Raw genomic sequence first — 20,505 nt, forward strand, 5'->3', positions numbered from 1 at the left:
ATTTGCAAAAGTATTTTCCAAACTAGAAAATTATTGTGAGAATTTTAAATCTCCTAACTATAAATTAACTCTAGGTATAATTCATTGTTGATCATAAAAAATTCCTATATGTTAGTTAAAAAATGCTGTAGTAATGTCTGTAAAATTGTAAGAGCACATCTTGCAAATTGTACATCCCAAGCACTATATGATCAATACAACCATGCAAATCAGTCACAGTTTTCCTTTGCATGCATGTAACACTGAATGTTCGTTCAGCTGACATAATTCAGCTGTGCATTTGAAGTTATATTTTGTATGTTGTTCCCCTGGGAATTATAATATTAGAGAAAATACTTCAAGTGACATACTTTTGTTCCAATGAAAGCAAGAAAAACACATTTGGTGGCTGAATTACATTGGATACAATTTAATGTAATGACTGTATTGTTACTTCTTCTTCCAGACTCTTAGGATTCGGAAAACTTCTACTAGGGCAGAAACCAAGCAGAGGAATAATTTTGGAACATTTGGGTTAGTTTCCACAACCAGCTTTGAGTTTCTCAGCTGAAAGGAAAACGAAGAGTTTTCCACATTTTTTGCAGAAGGTCATAAATAGAAAGACCTCAAGCAGCTGAAATTTCAAATTTATCATTTAGCTAATTCTCTGAGGAATAGCGCCTCTGTTTAGAAAGCTTATAACTTAGCTATTTATAATATTTTTCATGCATATGCAGTTAAAAAGTGTAGTTAGGCTTTTAGTTGCTTTAAATGCTTGTGGTACTGTGAACTTATGTAACTCAGTAACTACTGTTCCATACTGCGGAATTTGGGTTTCCTGAATGTCGTATTTTTTCTCTACATCTGCATAGTTGTGTAGCTCACAGGCATGGGTTACACAAAAATTCGCTTAAGTAACTTCACTGCCAGAGCAATACTTTTTCCCCTTGAGAAACCTGCTGCATTAAAAGTTGTGGACTAAAGCGCTATTTGCATACTTACTGCATGGAAGTGAAATTGCAGTTCTGTTTGTAAAGTGATTGTAGAAGGGTCAGTTTAGGGTGTTTTATGTCCACTTGGTTCATAAATAAAATGTTGGTTGACAATTGATAGGACTGTAAACTTGCTAGAACCATTTCTGTTTCTCTTTTTTGAGAGAAAATGTACTTTAACATTCTCATACCAATACTGATTTATCAGTGTTAATCAGTATACACATCTCACTCAGACTGCTATATGGAGAGTGTTTTATACACAGTACATAAACTTTAAGAGTTGGCCTTATTACATAAATGCTAGTGCCTCTGTGTTCAGTTTTAAATTGCTTTTATTTCAGTGACTTTGATACACATATCCTATGTGATTTGGTTTTGCGCCTTCGGACTTGTGTGCTTTTTTTCCCCACACTGGCTCTACCAGCACTGGTCACTCAAAGCCATATGGCAAAAATATGAGAAGCTACCCTTTGGCAGATCCCAGAACAGACTATTTAACACATTGCCAAAACCAAATGTGTATAAATGGTCTGTAATGGGTGCTGCAATAAAACATGTAATTTTATAGAGAAGCCTGCCAGCCAGACAAGGTCGAAGAATTTTTTTTTTTACTTGAATTTTTTTTGTTGAAGAATTTTTTTTACTGAGTGCGTGACTGGCTTTACTGTTGGACAACTTTAGAGTCTCAAAAGGAGAAGTTCCTTCACCATGAGCACTAACTTACTGCCAGTACAACTTAATACAAGGGGAATAGTTCAGGTTTTATATGTGATATCTCAAATAACTGTTGTTCCAAACTTGGGCTGTGTTCCTGTTGGCTGTAAATTCAGCTAGGGTGCTTGTTTGGCTTAGAGCAATTTGTGCTGGCAGCCTTCAATAGGTCAAAGAGATGCAGCCTTGGTAGCGGCAGGGTAGGGTATCCCACTGGCCTGCTGAAGTGCATAGCTTCTGATCTGGAAGAAAAGTCAAGTGTTGCCCACTGCTAAAATGCTGACAGGCATATGTATGCATGTATGTCAGTTTTGGTGGCATTTCTATACCGCCATTCAATGCCACCAAGCCTACCAGCTCATTTTGTGCCCCCAAAATATAATTTATACTCCCTGCTAATTTATGCTATGAAGAATATGAAAAGATGAGGGACAGTGGATTGCTTTTCAGTCTTAACTTCCGTGAGGCAGTTCAGTTAGTGCTCTTTCCTGTTTGAATGCCCAGGCAAGAGCAGTAGCCCAAATACAGCAAGGTAAATGATGGTGTGTGGAGCTATCAAAACCTTGGAGTTTGATGGCAATATTAAAAATTGTAGCGCTTGTACTGTTCATCCTTATAATGCTACTTACAATGCCAAGCAGCAGTAGGAAAACCACTCATTAAGTATAGGGGACATTTGGCATTTACAAGGGTGTTGTAACCATGCTGGGCTACAAAAATCGTCATTACTTCTGGGTTAATGGAATGAGCTTGCATACAGTAATGCAGGAGTTAATGCAAAGCCTTTGGGATTTGACTGAATTAAAGTTCCTTGGTTTTTTGGTAGTACATACAAAAGCTACACACTTGGAAGTGGAAAGGGCTTGTGTGTTGTATGTCTGTTTTGCAAAGCTGAATTACTTTTTTTGGAAATTGATGCAACCAGCACACCATCTTTAACAAATGGGAATTGGGCATGAATTATTCAGCATGAATTTATCCAGTAAGCTTCGCTCCCTCTTGTGCTGTGATAGAAGCACAGCAAATGTTGGGCTGTCTTCCAGAGCTATAAAGGCATTTCCCAGGAGAATGTATGCATGATAAACAATGTTTTCTAGCATATTAGTGAGTTCAGTCAAACAAAAGAAGGGAGATCCATGCAAAAGTGTGCACAACATTGACGTAAACTGGCAGTATTTATGAAAGAAAAGCTGAAGGGTGGGATTGCTGAGATGCTTGGACGTTCCTGGCACTATTGCTAGACAGTTTAGATTCCTTCTTGGCAATGTTGTATTAAGTTGTCAGAGGAGCATAGACACTTTGGATGGTGTATCTTCAGAGGGATGATGGCCCTAAGTGTAAAGAAAAGGAATCCTGCCCAGATCAGTCTTAAGCCAGCATTATTCAGCAGCCACACAGGCAGGCTGGGGAAGGTGCTGTTCTTTCTGTCTTTTGCATCTAGGCATGAAATTCTGTTGTTAAGAAAGCCTTTTTTCACGACTAGCTGTCATGATGAAAGCCAAACAGGTGAAGTGTATTTTTAATGCAGCAGAATATCTGAACTGTGCATCTCATGTGTTTCTTCTTCTGAGGACCATTTACTCCCTTTGACTCTCCGGATGTTAGCCATTGTTATCTTGCCTTTAGCTGTCAGGTAGCAGAAGATTATAATGTATTTGTTTCTCCTGCAGGAGAAGCAGAGACACCAGTGGACATGGAGACAATTAGCCTGGACCCAGATGCTGAGGTAAAGGCAGATTTTTATCCTTACAGGCTTTGTACAGCAGGAAGAAAAGGTAGGCAAAGGCAAGTATTGAAACCTGGTTAAAAGATCTAATTCTTCTGAAGGTGCTGGCTACCATGGTCTTTCCTGGAATTGATTCAGAGCCATTAGACTAGAAGTAGAGGTGTTTTATTCTTGATCAGTAGCTGAAACGTTTTGTTAGTAATTTAGAATTTTAAATTAAGCATGGAGGCACTGAAGGTGGGGCTATGCTGCAAGCATTATTGACAGACTATGAGCTTCTGTGAGAATATCTTTAATGAAGTGATTGCTGCTGTCAGACCCATGATTTGTAATAGGCACAGCTACTTAACTGGCCTTGTGCCTTGGCATTGGCAGCCTCAGGAGCCTGTTAGCTGGAGAATTTTTGAGCTTGGGTGGTGAAGTGCTTTATTTCTCTTTGACTGACTGACCTGCAAAACGGGAACATCTGGGGCTGGACAGCACAGATGTGAAGTACGTCAGCTGATTGCCAGTGCAGAGTTAATGTTTGCAGAACCACCAGATTATTTGAACTATCAGTGGTTCCTGTTCATCTGAGGCCTGGAACTGGAAATAGCAAGGTGTGTTCCGGTTAAGCCCTAGCAAAGTGGGTAAGAGAATTTTCTGCCAACACTTTATTCATGCTAGACAGCAGAATTTGTCTCAGTAAATTCAGAATTTACTGCAAAAGATTTCTAATTTTGGCAAAACAATGCTCAGGCTCAGGAAAGGGCTGTTGCCTTTTCACAGATACTGCATTTGCAGTTGACAAGCTTAGGCCACATGCTTCACCTGTGGTGGTAAAATCATGTGCCAAACCCAATTTTCACAAGCTCTTTGAAGGGAAATTTTCATAAGCCACACATTTTGTAAGACTATAATTTTCCTTAGAACAAAGTACCAGGTTGGTCTTTGAAGAGTGTTTTGAAACAACTGCTGAATCCCTCCATTTCTCTTTCAGGATGTTGACTTGAATCATTTCCGAATTGGGAAGATTGAAGGATTTGAGGTGCTCAAGAAAGTGAAGGTAACAGTCCTAAGGAATAGAGAATGCCTCTTGGAACTGAGGATTTTGCATATCTAACCTGTAAGAGGACAGATACAGGAGTCTCTTTGGCTGAGATCCTAATGAGTTCACTTGATGTTTAACTGAAGGAGAGTAGTGTTTACCCATTCATCAAGTAGTAATAAAAATCCTGGGGTTTTGCAAGTTGGTTTTGGAAGTGGATGAGAGACAATGCATCAGGGCTCATCCCAAGAGATACATTCTGTACTTGCACAGCAGGCTTAACATAGAATAATGTAGATTGGAAAGGACCTCTGGAGGTCTTTAGTAAACCCCTGCTCAAAGCAGGTCCAGTTAGAGCATGTTGGTTAAGGCCTTCTCCAGTCAAGCTCTTGAGTATTTCCAAGGATGGAGATTACATAGCCTCTCTGGGCTGCTGTTCTGGTGTCTGACCATCTTCGTGGTAAAAAGATTTCCTTCTGTAGAGTTGGAACAAAACAAGAAAAGGTTCTGTTTAAAAAAAAAAACAAAAAAGGCAAACAACCAAGCAACAAAACCCAGCAAAACTTAATGGGGAAAAAAACCCAAAAACTTATTGTCTGTATGCTAAAAGGCATTACATGCTGTTATTCATATCCATTTTCCTGTTTGTTTTTAAACTTTTCCACAACTATTAGACTCTATGTCTCCGTCAGAATTTGATTAAGTGCATTGAGAACCTGGAGCAATTGCAGACCTTGCGGGAACTGGATCTCTATGACAATCAAATTCGGAAGATTGAGAACTTGGAGTCTCTAGTGGAACTTGAGTGAGTCATGGGGCATCACCAGGATTAGGTTGAGGGTGGTTTGTTACTCACTGAGTTACTCATGCTGTACTTATTCCAGTATTTATCACCCAGGCCTTTCTCATGATTCATTTGGGTGCTCCATGAAGGATAATGTCTGTTCTCCATTGGTATTTAACCTGTGCAATAAACTAATTTCATAATCGTGAAGCTGACCAGGGACAGTCAGCTGGAAATGATATGTGTGCTATGCAAGAATGATAGGTGGTTGCAGCTTTTTTGCAGGTGCAGAAGCGCTCAGGCACCCCTTGCTCTTGGCAGTGAGGGCAGCATGTAACAGGTTTTTATTCCTGCAGAAAATGACAAGAGATTTCAGGTGAGATTAGGACTTTTTTGGGGGGCTGTTAGGGAAGGAGTAGCACGCTTCCCAGTTTCTGGCACTTGTCTCTGATCACTCTGGAGATACATTACAAAACTATTCCCACTAGGGCAAGGAGGACTGACCTACTTCCCACAGTCATAACTGCTTCATGCTTACAGGAGGCCTTGACATTGTCCTGTCAGGCTGTCAGAGGCAGATCCTGTAGGCACGTACCTTTCCCAAGGAACATGCAGTACTGAAGATTGGCTTCCTCCCACAGTGGCAGTTCCATGGCTGGGCAAAATAATGGCTATCTTCTGCATGTGACAGATTTTTTTTTTTCCCCCTGACACACTATAGAAGTATTTTGAAAGTTATATTTGTTGTCATTTCTGATAAAAAGAAATGACACTTATGACCTTAGCTTCAAGGCCTAGCAAAGTGCTTGATCTCTGCAGATAGTGAGGTTCCCCACCAATTTACAAGTGCCTCTTCTAGAATCATCCATGCCTGATGGACTGAAGAGACCTTTGTTTTGTTTTACCTCAGGATCCTGGACATCTCCTTTAACGTTCTGCGACACATTGAAGGACTAGATCAGCTTACGCAACTTAAAAAACTCTTCCTTGTCAACAACAAAATCAGCAAAATTGAGAATTTGAGCAACTTGCAGATGCTACAGATGTTAGAGTTGGGATCCAATCGAATTCGGGTAGGCTTGCTCTACAAGATGTTAACTGCAGAGTTTTGAGCTCTTTGCCTTGGGATTAACCTTTTCTGAGAGTGCACTTCATTGACTTTTACTTGCAATTTTGTTCTTTTTATTGTTCCAGTCATTTAATGTGTAATTCCCTATTGCTGTGCATGCTGGATCCTTTAATTATGTATGCATGTAGTGCCTGGCTACTAAATTACTATTTTTTAATTTCTCTAATGAACTCATGTGTCCCCTGTGTGTTGCCTTTTGCAGATGATGGTTTCCTCCTGATAAAGAGCTAAGCCTGTCAAAACTAGCAATTACTGTTTTCTCTTACCTGCCCAGAGGCTGGTGCTCTGTTGATAAAACCTGTTGAATGCAAATTTAATTCTAGTTTGATTTGTATGTGTAATTGATAACCTGCTACGTTAGTCATTCTCACTCAGGAAAAAGATTTTCTTGAGGCTTTGCTCTGAAATGCCTCAAAAACCTGATACTGTACTGCTGATTACTTTTTTTTTTATTGTGCAGTTTGTGACCTTTTCAATTTAGGTGATTTAAAATCTGTGCCACTTAAAGGAAGCAGTTCTGAGTAGTCTCTCCTGTCCTTAAGGTATGCTTTTCTGCATTTTTCCCAGTTTGTAATAGAACTGGTGAAACAGATGACACTAAAGACTTGCAACGTGCAAAATAAACTATTAAATTTTTAGAAGCTTTTTCAATTATATGCACTTTAGAAAATACTTGTAACAGATGAGTGCATTCCAGTCTGAAAATTGTCTAAGTTGGCGCTCCCCATTTACAATCTCTGGAAAATTACTTGTTAGGCTGAAAGAGCAAATTAGGAAAAGAACTGTTTGTTCTCTGTATTTCAAGCCTTGTGGAAGCACACTTTCTAGAAAAGAAGGAAACTTCAGCTATTGTAAACAGCCTTTTAAGGCAGAAATGTGTGCTGCTTTTATGAACTGGAAAAATTTTATTTTGCTCCTAAAGCTAAGCTGGACTGAATTCTTTTCCATCCAAAGGAATTTCTACTTTGGAAATTAAATTACTTAGGGGAATAAATCTAGAGTGTGAGAACATCAGCTAGATCAGATGAGTGATTAGGAACCTTAGAGTTTGCATAGGTTGGGGGAACATGGGTTAGAGAGAGATGCACTTTCCTTTATTCAGAAACATAACAGGCTAAGCACACTGATACTTACATTTCAAAAGCTGGGTTAAGCAAAACTGTACTGTATTCCATATCTAAGCATCATTACCTTGTGCAAAAAAAAAAAAAATCCACCTAGATTTCTGAATTGATACTTAGGCGGTATATTGTCACCAATGTTGTCAAGCCAAAGAATATCTTTCAAACAATGAGGTTAGTTTTATTTTACCTGTGTTTTCTTGGTGTTGAGCCTGAGCATATTAACAAAACAACCAAAAACCCCAAAGTTATCACTGTATGGGTAACACAAGCTTCTTAAATTACTTTATTTTTAGCATTTTTTCTGTTTATCTGTTAATTCTATTCTGGGTTCTTGAAACAGCACTGCTCTGTGCTTCTCACTGCTTTACTGGAGTGAGTAACCTGTGCCTAGGCTAGGCATGAAGAAATACATCTCATGTTATTTGGGGGCAGCTAGAATTCTTCTAATAGTTTTCTGTTGGTAGGGCGGCCTGGCTATGTGCTTTACAGGTGGGCATATCCTTAACTCTTTAGGGTAAAAGCCTATAGACTGTCTGTTCAGGCAGCTTTTTTGTCCCTGAGGTGCTTGATACACTCATCCCCTGTGCATTAAAGCTTCTGCAGTAATGCTATCTTAGTCATTTTGCTGCACACACTAACCTTTTGGAGTGCACTTAACCTGGAGTCCGTCTTGACTTACTATGCACTTGTAGTTCTGTCCCTTTTGTATAAATGGTGGAGAAACAGAACTTTATGCTTGAGCTGATGCATTTTCGTGCTTTTTTTCCAAAGTTGGACTGAGGCAGCTATAAGGCAAGCACGCCTTTATTTGTTCCTTAGGTTCTTTCCCCTCATGTCCATCTCTTTCATACTCTTGCTTAAGTGTGGCTTTTTTATAGCTTTAAGTAGCTTTTTTTTTCCCTGTCTATTTCTTCTCAGTATCCTGAGTCACATGTATTTCCTCCTCAGGGCTGGGGGAGCTACCAATGAGCAACAAATCTATTATTTTCTTGCAAGGTCAAAACAGGGGTAAGTCCACAGGCTAGAAGGAGGGTGAATCCAAATCTGAGCTGATAAACACCTTATGTTGAATCTGTTGGCAATTGTGGGACAGAGGTTGAAAAGCTGCTTTCCTTTCCAGAGCGTATCTATAAGTTCATAGTGTGTGTGTTTGTGTCTATCTTCCTCTTCCTTCCTTTATACACACACAGGTAAACGTGCACATGCACACACACATGCACAGAGTAATCTAAGTGGTGCTAGGACTCAGTGGCCTGTCTCACCAGCACTACTAGTTTCTGAAACTCTGTCAGGCAAGAAGGATGTGGAAAAGCTGAGTTGTCACAAGGTACTTGAGCAGAGATGCACAGCTGTGTGTGTATCTATATCCATGTTACTGTTCTTCTGTGAGCTGAAGTCCTTTTTTAAAATTCTTGTCTCTTTTAACAGCACCTTTTTTTTAATTAAGAGGCTTTGTCCTGCAAAAAAACCCCATTGTGTGTCTTTCCTTCTGTTTACAGGAGCCTTTTCTAAGCCCACCCTTTTCCCCTTTTCTTGTCCTTTTTTCTCTCTTCTGTTCATGCTTTCTGGTGCCCCTTCCTTTGTAAATAAAGAACATGGTTCTTCTTGATGCCTGAGCTTAGGACTTAAACCTATATAGTGTATATGTTCTGCCAGTAGCATGTATATTTAAAGCACATACATTGCTTAAATTAGTATGTGTATGTTCTGCCAGTAGCATGAATATATAGCCAGTAGTTAAATATATGAACACATACACCCATGAGACAGTTAACCTTGCTTATGACAGAGAAACTGTTGTGCAGAGAAGCTAAACAGCTTGCCTCTGACTGTGTTATGCAGTCACTGATGGTCAGGACTAAATTTGCAAATTGTATTTTTCCTCCCAGATTCTTTTTCTATTCACTAGTGACAGGTTTTTCTTGCTTCACAAGTGAGTATCTCCTGCCCTGGATACACCTCATGGCCCAGGGAATGTCACTTTCAGTGCTCCCTGAGCCTTTTCATTCTCTGCTCTTGCTGCCTGGACAGTGGAGGCAACAGCCAGGACAGAGCAACGTGACCCTTGCTGAAAATCAGCAAATAGTAGTGCCACAAGCCAGCTGTCACACGGGCTGAGGTTCACTGTCACTGCACGAAGTCCTACACTTACTCTGCTCTTGGGTTACAAGGGAGGCCGTACCTTGTGCGCGCTTTGTGTTGTGGAATTGGCAGGCTTGTGTTTCTCAGGAGTGCAGCTCCATGGGTCAAGGCTATAAAATGCCAAGCACATCTACAGGTTGGAGTTTTGCATCACGTCAATAACACTGTCTCCTTTGGTCATTTTGCAGGCAATTGAAAACATCGACACGTTGGCTAATCTTGACAGTCTCTTCCTTGGAAAGAATAAAATCACCAAGCTCCAGAACTTGGATGCACTGACAAACTTGACTGTGCTCAGTATACAGGTATTGATTCTACTGTGTACTGTTATGTTTTGAACAGCCTTGGTTACACGAACCACCTTGTAATTTATGATAAGCTCTTCTGAATCAGCAGGTCTTCAGTGTTTGAATCAAACTCCTGTACTGGAAGAAAGTGTGTTATTCTCTGTGCTGTCTTTTTTCATGCTTTCATACTAAATGAGATTGACAGACACTGATAAAATGATAAAATAAATATGTGATTTTTATGGAAAAGAGAAGTTATCTCCCATTTCCTTCCTGCAGTATTGTTTTCTAATCTATTGCAATAACATCATATGAGTTATGCCAGGGAAGTCGTTATAATGACAGTGGGCTCAGTGTCACTACCTTCTTCCTGAAGAGGGAAGGAATGTGAACATGCCTGTGCTAAATGAAATCTGTCCTTAATGAGCTTATGGAAAATTTCTTCCTTTTTAAAAGGTGGAATAAAAGATACTTAGCTAATTTCTTTCATTGAGTCTCCTTTTCATCCATATGACAATGCTAGTGAATTCTAATATCTCTTACAGCTGTTGGTGAGAAAGTCATACTCGCTACATGTTGTAGTACCTGTATGGATCATTATTCTATAGGACGTACAGAATTATGTACAGCGGAGTGTATTGGGATTCAAGTGTTGTAACTTCCCTTCTGACCATTCCATTTAAAAACCCCTATAAAATGGATGCTATTAGTGCGTAGGCCTGTTGTTTACAAAGACACCAAGTGGAAAACTTTCAGGCTACAACTTTTGATGGGAAGGTCAGAGTCTGATTCTTCTAAACTTAGAGACTTTGGCTCCGATGGAACTTCCTTGTGCATTGGTGATACAGAGATCAAACAACCTGAGCTCATGAGATCAACACGGACCCAAGCAGACCCCTTCCCATCCATACTTCAGAGAAATGCTTTTTCTCCAATGACTCACTTGGGTTTTGGTTTGTTTAGAGTGGACTTAAACCGCTGTTACACTTTCAGAATAACCGTCTGACCAAGATTGAGGGGCTGCAGAGCTTGGTGAATTTGCGCGAGTTGTACCTCAGCCACAATGGCATCGAAGTCATCGAGGGACTGGAGAACAATGTGAGCAGGCTCTTGCTAAATGTGTGACAGAATTGTTGCGCTAAGCTCAATTGTTGCCCTAAGCTCCCATTAGTGGCTGTGCTTTTCTGGAAGTTTTTGTTCCTCAGCTTCCCCAGTTACATGTGGGGTCCCGAGTCTCTTGAAAAGACCACAAAGATCAAAGTATTTGTTATGTTAAAATGTCTTGCATGGGTGAAGCTCCTCCAGATCCTCAGGAGTAGAATTGCTTTCATGACCTAGGGAGGGGAAGAACAAGATGTGGTTAATGCAGCCGCCTGGCTGATCTTCAGCAATGGAAAGACTGATGGCCACAGCTGGCTGTCTCTGCTGCAGCCTTTCAGACAGCAGTTTGTAGATAAGCGTGAGTTCTTTTCAGTAGGACAACAACTGGAGCTGGGAGTAGAGAGAAGCCGTGGCACGTGGCTTGCCTTTGTGTCAGTATACATTTCTAGATTTCTGGATAGGATTGATTTCACAGAAGCCTGTAGCTTTTTCATTCTCACCCAACAGTAGATGGTATTGTCAGAGAGCAGAGACAATCTGGAACTTACTTGGCTGTGTGTAAGGCAGAAGAAAAAACTTTTTCTAAAACTGTTGAGTTTCCTGCTGCAAAAAGTTTGTTCAACTCTGCTGCTCGAGAGGATGCTTATGATCTGATTTTTAATAGATTCCTCTTAATGTACTATGAGGAAAGCTCACTTTTTAGGAGCCCTTGGCTGGCAATTGCCAGCTGGCCAGTAATTGCTTTCATTTTTGTCACATGGCTTCTGGGAGGTCAGTAACCCAGTGTCATGGTTTAACCCCAGCCGGCAACTAAGCACCACGCAGCCGCTCTCTCACTCCCCCAACCCCCACCCCCGAGTGGGATGGGGGAGAGAATCGGAAGAGTAAAAGTGAGAACACTTGTGGGCTGAGATAAGAACAGTTTGATAATTGAAATAAAATACTGTAATAATAATGAAAATAACAAAAAGAGAGAGAAATAAAACCCAAGAAAGACAAGTGATGCAAATTAAAAATAATTGCTCACCACCAACTGAGCGATGCCCAGCCAGTCCCCGAGCAGCAGCCCCCCAGCCAGCTTTCCCCCAGTTTATATGCTGAGCATGACATCATATGGTATGGAATATCCCTTTGGCCAGTTTGGGTCAGCTGTCCTGGCTGTGCCCCCTCCAGCTTCTTGTGCACCTCCAGCCTTCTCAGTTGGTAGAGCATGGGAAGCTGAAAAGTCCTTGACTTAGTTTAAGCACTACTTAGCAACAACTAAAACATCAGTGTGTTATCAACATTATTCTCCTACTAAATCCAAAACACAGCACTATACCAGCTACTAGGAAGAAAATTAACTCTATCCCAGCTGAAACCAGGACACCCAGCTTAATTAAAAACAGTCTTCGTTGATATATTTAGGCAGTGAGAGTTCTTGTGCTGCCTGTAAGCAGCTGGCAATAATGTGTCTTTGCTTCTGCCCATTTCCAACTCTGGGCCTGAAAAAAGTGGGACAGAGAAGATGAAAGGAAATCCTATCTTATGTTTTTGTGTTTGCTTGTCTAGAACAAACTCACAATGCTGGACATTGCATCCAACAGAATCAAGAAGATTGAAAATATCAGTCACCTAACAGAGCTGCAGGAGTTCTGGGTAAGTGCAGGCTGGAGCTGTTCCCTGAAATATCTGTACAACGGTGAAAAAAACACTTCTGATGGGGAGCTGTGCAAGGGTGGTGTACCTGTATGTCTTGGAGTAAACTCTTGTTCTGGTGACCAGCTTTAAGATCTTGACAGTTTGCATGGACAGACTATGATGGTTTCCCCTAAGGAAAGAGTTGTGCTTAAAAAATTTTTTGCAGGGCTTTGCTTAGTGGTAACGAGCCTGTCTCTACCTAGGAAATGGGCCCTGCCTTCATGCTTGTGATGGTTATGAAACAGCCCTACTGTGCCCTATTTTTGCAGATGTCATCTTTGTTTAAGTGAGCATGACAGCGTAATAGGGGAAGCTGATATTGTCTCACCACTGCACCAGAGCACAGTACCTGTTTAGAGCAGGGTCGATATGTTCATGTCATTATACATACGAAGAAAATGAAACAGTCTTCTGGTTTACTTCCATTCCTATGAGGTAGATAACTGTTTAGGGTTGCTTTTGTTTCTTTGTGGCACCCTAAATAGCTAAGCCCTTTGTTGTTCATAATCTGGTCAGGAAATATGCAGAGACACCCCCTCCTGAAGCATCAGTATCCTGCCATATTTGGGAGCTGTGTACGAATCTGCTCATGTTTGGGGGAAAAAGCAGCAGATGTTCATGAGTTGGCACGTGCTTTAGCTCTTGTAGAGTTTCTGCATGTCAAGCCTGAGAATAAGAGTTGTGCTGCTTAATATCTGTCATTTGGAGTTCAGTTATTTAAACTCTGGGGCAGAGGCTGAGATAAAAGCAGTGGAAAGGATCTGCAAATGTAACCAAGCTAGAGCCTGGTGTCCAGGCTACTTGGACTGTTTTCCTCATCTTGCAGCGTGGCTTAGACGGCTAGTGGTGTTATCTGGCTGTGCCTATTCCGTAACATACTCTAAGTAACAGGAGCTGAGAAGCCTGTTTAACATGACATCTTTTGAGTGGTAAAAATGAAGACAGTGCAGTGTGGCTGGCGTGGGACCTATCATGATCCTTTGCAATTTCCTCCAGTCTTCCTCTTTGCTGTTGCTCTGCTTATAGAAGATGGCATTGCACAGCTGTTTCCACTTGATTTACAGAAAGTAAAGGGAAGATCCTAACCTCATTAGACTTCCTTTGCAAAAACACTAGTGCATTTAAAGAGTCCTTTGTCAAAGCAGAGCATTGGCCAAGATCTGTTAGCTGAACCTGGAAAATGCCCTCCTGGCTTTTTTCCACTTTAACACTATTTTTTAAAAAAAGGTTACGTGCTTTTTGATAAAGAGCTGGGCAGAATTTTCTTTGATATGAACAAGTGTTGCATCTACTGATTTATATTTTTTTCACTGACTGTAGAGTTGAAGCCACATAACAAAGTCCTTTGACACCTTAAGGAAGCAGAATTTCAAATCCTGGATACTGTGGGAATCTTCTAACAGTTTCCCAGTACCACCTCCCCAGTGGCGGGACTAAGACATCCAAAGGTCAAGTGACTTGGGTGAAGTAATGTTCTGATGAGCTGTAGCAGAATGAAAGAGCTAGCAGGTTTTCTTCAGAGTCTTAATCCAGGGTCTTAACTACAAAGCCATCTTCAGCTGGAACACTAGCAATCCCAATGATGAAGCAGTTTTCTTTCACTGAACTACCTGGATGGAGGCAGCTGGAGAAAATAGAGCTGCTTATCTGCCACACAGCAAACACGGTGCACAAAGTTTCCAGTTTACTGTGAGTGCCCAGTGCAAGTAAGAACAGTTGTTGAGGGGGGCCAGAACCAATCCCTTGATTTTTAATTTTTTTTAAAGGTGGTATTGCTGTAGTAACTGCCTCTGTATCCAAAACCAAAGGGTGGCTGAAGTCTCTAGGTTGGACAGCACATGGCCACCTTGCACACTTTGCTTCCTTGCCAGGCAGTTGAAGCATTCATCCCCTTGCATGGGAATTCCTTTGCAGTGCTAGCAATGAGGCAGCTCCTGTGCTGACAGGAGGAGAGCCTGAATCAGAGAGCTTGGCACTTTCTCCGGAGTGTGGAAGCAGTTTTTGTGGGGAAGTAATGTAATGGGGAGAGGAAAATGTCACTATTCACGTCAGTTTGGGACCTTTTCTAATGTTTCCTCGGAAGTCATGAAAGTAAAGATAGATGTCACAGTGGAAGAAACTCTTGACATAAAGATTTCCAACCCTTAAATGAAAAGTGTATGGGCTGGGACTCTGTCTCAGTGTCAAGAGACTGTCTCAGTGTCTTGCTGGGTCTTTCCCAGCATACTAGTTCGACTGGATATGCTGTCTGAAGGGTAAAGCAACCCAGGACAGTGTGGGGAATTGGAGACGGTTAGTGAGGCCTGGAGTATCCAATATTGGCCTGGAGTATCAAATGTTTTTGTATCAAAAATAGTGTGGCCAGCAGGACTAGGGAAGTAATCATCCCCCTGTACTCAGCACTGGTGAGGCCGCACCTCGAATACTGTGTTCAGCTTCGGGCCCCTCACTACAAGAAAGACATTGAGGTGCTGGAGCATGTCCAGAGAAGGGCAACGAAGCTGGTGAAGGGTCTGGAGAACAAGTCTTATGAGGAGCGGCTGAGGGAACTGGGGTTGTTTAGCCTGGAGAAAAGGAGGCTCAGGGGAGACCTTATTGCTCTCTACAACTCCCTGAAAGGAGGTTGCAGAGAGGTGGGGGTCGGTCTCTTCTCCCAGGTAACAAGTGATAGGACAAGAGGAAATGGCCTCAAGTTGCGCCAGGGGAGGTTTAGACTGGATATTAGGAAATTTTACTTCACTGAAAGGGTTATCAAGCATTGGCACAGGCTGCCCAGGGAAGTGGTTGAGTCGCCATTCCTGGAGGTATTTAAAAGACGTTTGGATGAGGTGCTTATGGACATGGTATAGTGGTGGTCTTGGTAGTGTTAGCTTTATGGTTGGACTTAATGATCTTAAAGGTCTTTTCCAACCTATATGATTCTGTGATTCTGTGAGTGTGAGACAGGAAAGCACATCTCAAAGGTCCCAGGGGGAGAAGGATCATGTAGACAGGGTCATCTTATATGTGCATGAAGACTCTACAGCATTACTGCCCCTCGGTAGTAGTAATCCTCCTGAGCAGCATCGGTGTGGCTAGGTTCCTGTTAACCAGGCTTAGCTTGGGAGTATCTGTTTGTGTGAGTGTGCCTTATGTGCTCTGCAGATGAACGATAATCTCGTTGAGAGCTGGAGTGACCTGGATGAGCTGAAAGGAGCGAAGAACTTGGAAACTGTATATCTGGAGCGAAACCCCTTGCAGAAGGATCCCCAGTACCGGCGCAAAATCATGCTGGCCCTCCCGACTGTCCGGCAGATTGATGCCACGTTTGTTCGATTCTGAACCTCCTGCTGCCCTCTCTCTCCTGCCCTCCTTGGAGAAATGTCCCAACTGGGTTTTTTATCCACTTACCACTCCCCAGGTCTTCAGTACACTGACATTCGCAGAGCAAATGGTCAATAAAAAGCACTGAATACCAGATCTTGTGTACAATGCACTAATTGTTTTTGAAATGTTATTGTTATTATTATTAAATCTTAACACAAGAGACTTCCTTGTGCTTGCGTCTGTTATTTACATGGGAGGTTTTGGCAGAAAGTGTTTGCAACAGACAGAAGCCACTTGGAGCCACTTGCTGACTTTTGTTGACTCTCTGACATACCTCATCACAGAGGATGTTAGTAATGTCCTTGCAAACATCACTTTTCCAGATACAGGCTCAACGGTAGTCTGTAAAAATGTGAAAAGACAGTGACAGTGTTGACATGGGGAAAAATCTGATAGAAGATGCTCATCCAGGTTATCAGGTATGAGTCACTGCTAAATACCTGCTTGTAAAACTCTGTGGGGGAAAGGTTGGCCTTTCCATAGCAATTTTTTTTTTTTTCAACACAGCTACAAGCTCATTAGAGGATTGAGAACAAATAGCTTGAGGTTGTACATGCCTGAATGAGCTACCAGCCTTCACGAAGCCAGTAGTGATAGGGCTTCCACATTTGAATGTAGTGCTGTAGACCCAGGTTTGAACTGGAAAAGGGGTTAAAAGGAGATAAGAGGAGGGGCTATGGATTCCACTTGAGGAAGTGAGGGACCTAATCCACACTTACAGGTTCTTTATTGGTGGTTGTGGCTTCATTTGCTTCCTGATTTCCCAGGATTTGTCAGAGCAAAGTACAGCAGATGCTGAGGTGTGTCACTCCTCCTTCCTGGACTGAAGCTGAGGCCACTTCCAGATCCTTTCCAGAATAGGGGAGTGCTGGATGTGGCCTGTGGCCTGCAGCTCCTTGGTGGTCATATTGAACATCTCCACTGCCTGAAGTGAAGCTGACTCAGCAGACACTCTCATTTTTATTGAAAATGAGTGGACCTACTCTAGAGGGAGCCATTGATTTAGTATGACTTCAAACATGTCCTCATCTTACAAATGCTGTTGAGGTCCCTTGGTAGAAACTTAACATAAAGCCCACCTGCCTGGAGTGCTACGTGCTTGGACTGCAGTTTTGGCAGCGTGAATCTGGAGAGGAGTAAGACCTAGCCCTCTATAAGGGGCTCAAACAGGCTTTGTACTGATGTGGGAGGAGACAGAAGGGTTACTGTGGTATAGTGAAAGCTGCTGCTTGTTTCACTGCTGTACATCTGTCTGTCATTAGTTATTTGATCTCTGCTGAGTGACAGCTGTCATCTTCAAGCTGTCAGTGCCCGCTGGAGCAGGCTTTATTTGTGATAGGAATCCCTAAGCACTTCTGCAAATACAGCCTCTTGCAGTATTCGGGAATTAGTCAGGACTGTTCTGTGGCCAATGTATTCAGCATTGTCTTAGCATTGTCATTTGCTTGTTATTAAGACTAAATTAATACAGCTGATATTAATATATTAAATGTATTAATGCTACTGGTCAGCAAGGTATGGGTTTGGTGGCACTTTGTCACAAATGGTGTTTGCACCAGGAAACAATATGAATCATGTCCTGCTACCAATAAATATGGTGATGTAGCATTGCTGTCCCTCTGAACCTGTGTTTGATCTGGGCAATTGAACTTCATACCTCCAGTGGCTGGAAAACCTCCCTGCAAGCACTTGCCATCTGCTGCTGATTGACACAACTGTTTGTCTAACAGTTGTGTCATTGGTCCAGGGGAACGGCTGCTGCCTGGGCTGGGCTGGTGTGGGTATTTCAATGTGTGCTGGCTGGGAGAAGGATTGAGTGAGTGGGTCTGCAGCAGGCATGGGGAGATTGCGTGCCAGCCTTTAGGAACTTTCTGTTCAGTGAACCTGTGAGGTATCTGGGAGACATCTCCAACGTGGTCCATAGCTCTTGCAGAGGAACATAGCAATGAAACATGTTAAATATGAAAGCTGTTCAAGGGATGTGTAGGCTTGCAAGTTCTCTGGCAAAAAATGCAAATTCTGGCTGTTTTTTAAGGAAGCGGATCCCTTCCCTCAGGGATTGGACCAGACCTGATAGTGATGGGGTGTTGGTGTTAGCAGGAGATGCGCTGGTCACGGCACATCAGCCTCAAAAGTTTTGTTGGGCCACTGCCCATCAAAGCTGCGTTCCATCCTGCTGCCCTGCCAAACTACAGAGGACTGTAACAAGAAAAAAATGGCAGGGGTGTTCAAAAATTTGCTCTTGGTGGTACTTTCATTCATTCTGATCTGACGTGGATTTGAGTCTTTGAAAGAGTGGGGTGAATTCCTTCTTCTTCAGCAGGAGACCGGTAGTATTAAGCAAGACAGTGTGGCCCTGTGGAAGCTCTTGGAGGTTCCCTTTGCGGGCTGTGTTGCTTTTGCCCGTTCGGCACAGCTCTGCCACGGAGTGTGATGCCACAGAAGCCACTGGAGGTGGTGGGTGATGCTGGGCTTGGCTGGAGGGAGCTGCACCCCACCATGCTGCTGAACTGGGGTGATTCACCTCATCCTGCTGCAGGTGTGTGTGTTTGGTGGGATGAGTTGCTCTGAGCCCCTCATGGGTCCATGAGCTTGCCCTGGGGACTATAAAAGCAGCATCTCGTCTGCGTAGTGGCCATCACCGCTGCACACCCATGTTGTCCCCTGGGCTGCTGGCCTGGCAGTGTGCCCCTTGGTTGGCAGCACCTGGGAGGCAAAACGGAGCTGGATTTTTCCTCTTCCCTCCCCAAAGTTGCAAAAACCAGCAGAAACTTTTATCTTGTGTGTGTGAGGTGAGCACAGTGCTTAAAGTTTCCTTGGTGCTCCAAAATCCTTGTGCCTTGGCCAGACACTAGACCCTCCAGGGTGCAGGGGGGGGACCTGCTGCCCCTCACTGCCTCTCCGTGGCTTGTTGCGTGCATGGCCCCGAGCTCCACTGAACCCTGTTTGTTCAGGGCCATTCGGGTCCCCACCTCCAGCTCAAACAAAGGCAGGGTCTGCTCCAGGCTGCTCAAGGAAGGTGCTTACAAATGAGGAAGATGCTTGCAAACCCATTCTCCCCTCCTCCCCCCAAGCTCTATCCATCTTATGCAGGGAGCTTGGCATTTCCCAAGACAGGAAGCAGCCTTCAGCCACTGGGTTAGAGCAACAGGGTGGCACTTCCCACTGTTTCCCCACTGGAGGAGAAGCTGGTGAAGAGCGGCAGTAGGGCGGGAAGACTCCTTTGCCCTGTGCTGGGACAGTGCTCGGACCCAGCGCTGTGTGAGGAACAAGCCGGGCAGAGGCTCTGACAGCAGGTATTGTAGAAAAGCTGCAGGTTTGGGGTCCCGCTGGGGACAGGATCTTGCTGGGAACTGCAGGAGCAGGGCGGGATGCAGCAGCCCCCTGTGCCTTCATCCAGCTTCCCAGTCAGTGCCAGGCCTTGACACTGCTTCCCCACCACGCTCTCCTTCCCAGTTCCAAAGCAGGGCTGGGAGGTGCCTGTTCCTTGGGCTGTCATGGGGGTCGGCTGAGGTTTTTTATCACCATCTGCTGGGAGTGATGACCAGATACTGTGCCTGAAGGAGCTGGAGAGCTAGGTCCGGAGTCGCTTGCTCAGCAGAGATGCGTGCCCATGTGCTCCAGATGTCAAAAGGACTTCTGGGTGTGACGGAGGCTTTTAAAGAGGTAGATCAGCCCACAGCTTTTCAGGACACAGGTTTGTTTCTCCAGGGAGATTCTGTGCTTGGCATGCATCACCCCAGCCCTCTTGGCTAGTCTGATTGGGGCTTTGAAAGGTCACAGGACCCAAACTGGGAGAAATTCAGTGCTGACTAGCAACCCCTTTGACTTGGTAGGAGTTGCAAAGGGTGTAAATGAAGCTAGAATTTGGCCCAAGGTGTAGTAGTTTAGAGGGGTTGGCTGAAGGTGCCCCCTTCAGCCCAAAGGACTGAGATGCTGGAAGGGAATTGGGTGGAGGTTGGCACCTGCGCCTCTGCCCAGCCCAGCAGGGCTCTGGCCCTGTTCCTGAGCACCTTCCTGGTTTTCCAGGCCCCCAGCATGTTCTCCCAGCATGACCTAATTCACGTTCACTGGGATCCCAGGCATGTCTTCATCCTGTCATGCGGGTCTCTTGCTGACTGCCTCCTGCAGTTCACCAGGTGCCTGGTGGGTTGTGACAATGTGGTTGCAGGGCCACCTTCCCAAGAGGGACTTGGCCTTTTCGAGGAGCCCAGCTGGGGACATTTTGAGTGGTGCAACATTCAGAAACTCGGGCTCTTCATGGCACCTTTACATCTCTTCACAAACTGAGCACATTTTACCTCCATTTTACCTCTGCTGTACTAAGCAGTCCTTACTGTAGGAGCAAGAGGTCCAGCCTGTTCCGATTATGTCCTTGCTTTGAGGATCGGGTTTCTAATGTTTTTAGGTGCAGTTAGCAGATGTCTTTCTCCTGCTCCACTGATGCCCAGAAG

The 20,505-nt window shown here is 43.5% G+C and overlaps 1 protein-coding gene across 3 annotated transcripts in view; it reads left to right on the forward strand.

Annotated features, from left to right (window-relative positions):
- PPP1R7 (protein phosphatase 1 regulatory subunit 7) overlaps nucleotides 1-16,213 on the forward strand; it is an 18,648-nt gene extending 2,435 nt beyond the window's left edge. For 2 of the 3 annotated variants that reach the window (XM_072868780.1, XM_072868779.1), the window contains 8 exons: nucleotides 3,356-3,411; nucleotides 4,391-4,456; nucleotides 5,113-5,243; nucleotides 6,133-6,295; nucleotides 9,806-9,922; nucleotides 10,898-11,002; nucleotides 12,557-12,643; nucleotides 15,830-16,213. In XM_072868780.1, the coding sequence (XP_072724881.1) occupies nucleotides 3,356-3,411; nucleotides 4,391-4,456; nucleotides 5,113-5,243; nucleotides 6,133-6,295; nucleotides 9,806-9,922; nucleotides 10,898-11,002; nucleotides 12,557-12,643; nucleotides 15,830-16,006 (902 nt within the window). In that variant the 3' untranslated portion in view covers nucleotides 16,007-16,213. The remainder of the gene's footprint in view (nucleotides 1-3,355; nucleotides 3,412-4,390; nucleotides 4,457-5,112; nucleotides 5,244-6,132; nucleotides 6,296-9,805; nucleotides 9,923-10,897; nucleotides 11,003-12,556; nucleotides 12,644-15,829) is intronic. The other variant, XM_072868781.1, reaches the window with a different exon arrangement.
- The last annotated feature ends 4,292 nt before the right edge of the window (nucleotides 16,214-20,505 follow it).

This window comes from Ciconia boyciana, chromosome 7 (assembly GCF_034638445.1).
Source record: "Ciconia boyciana chromosome 7, ASM3463844v1, whole genome shotgun sequence".
In the NCBI taxonomy this organism is placed as follows: Eukaryota; Metazoa; Chordata; class Aves; order Ciconiiformes; family Ciconiidae; genus Ciconia; species Ciconia boyciana.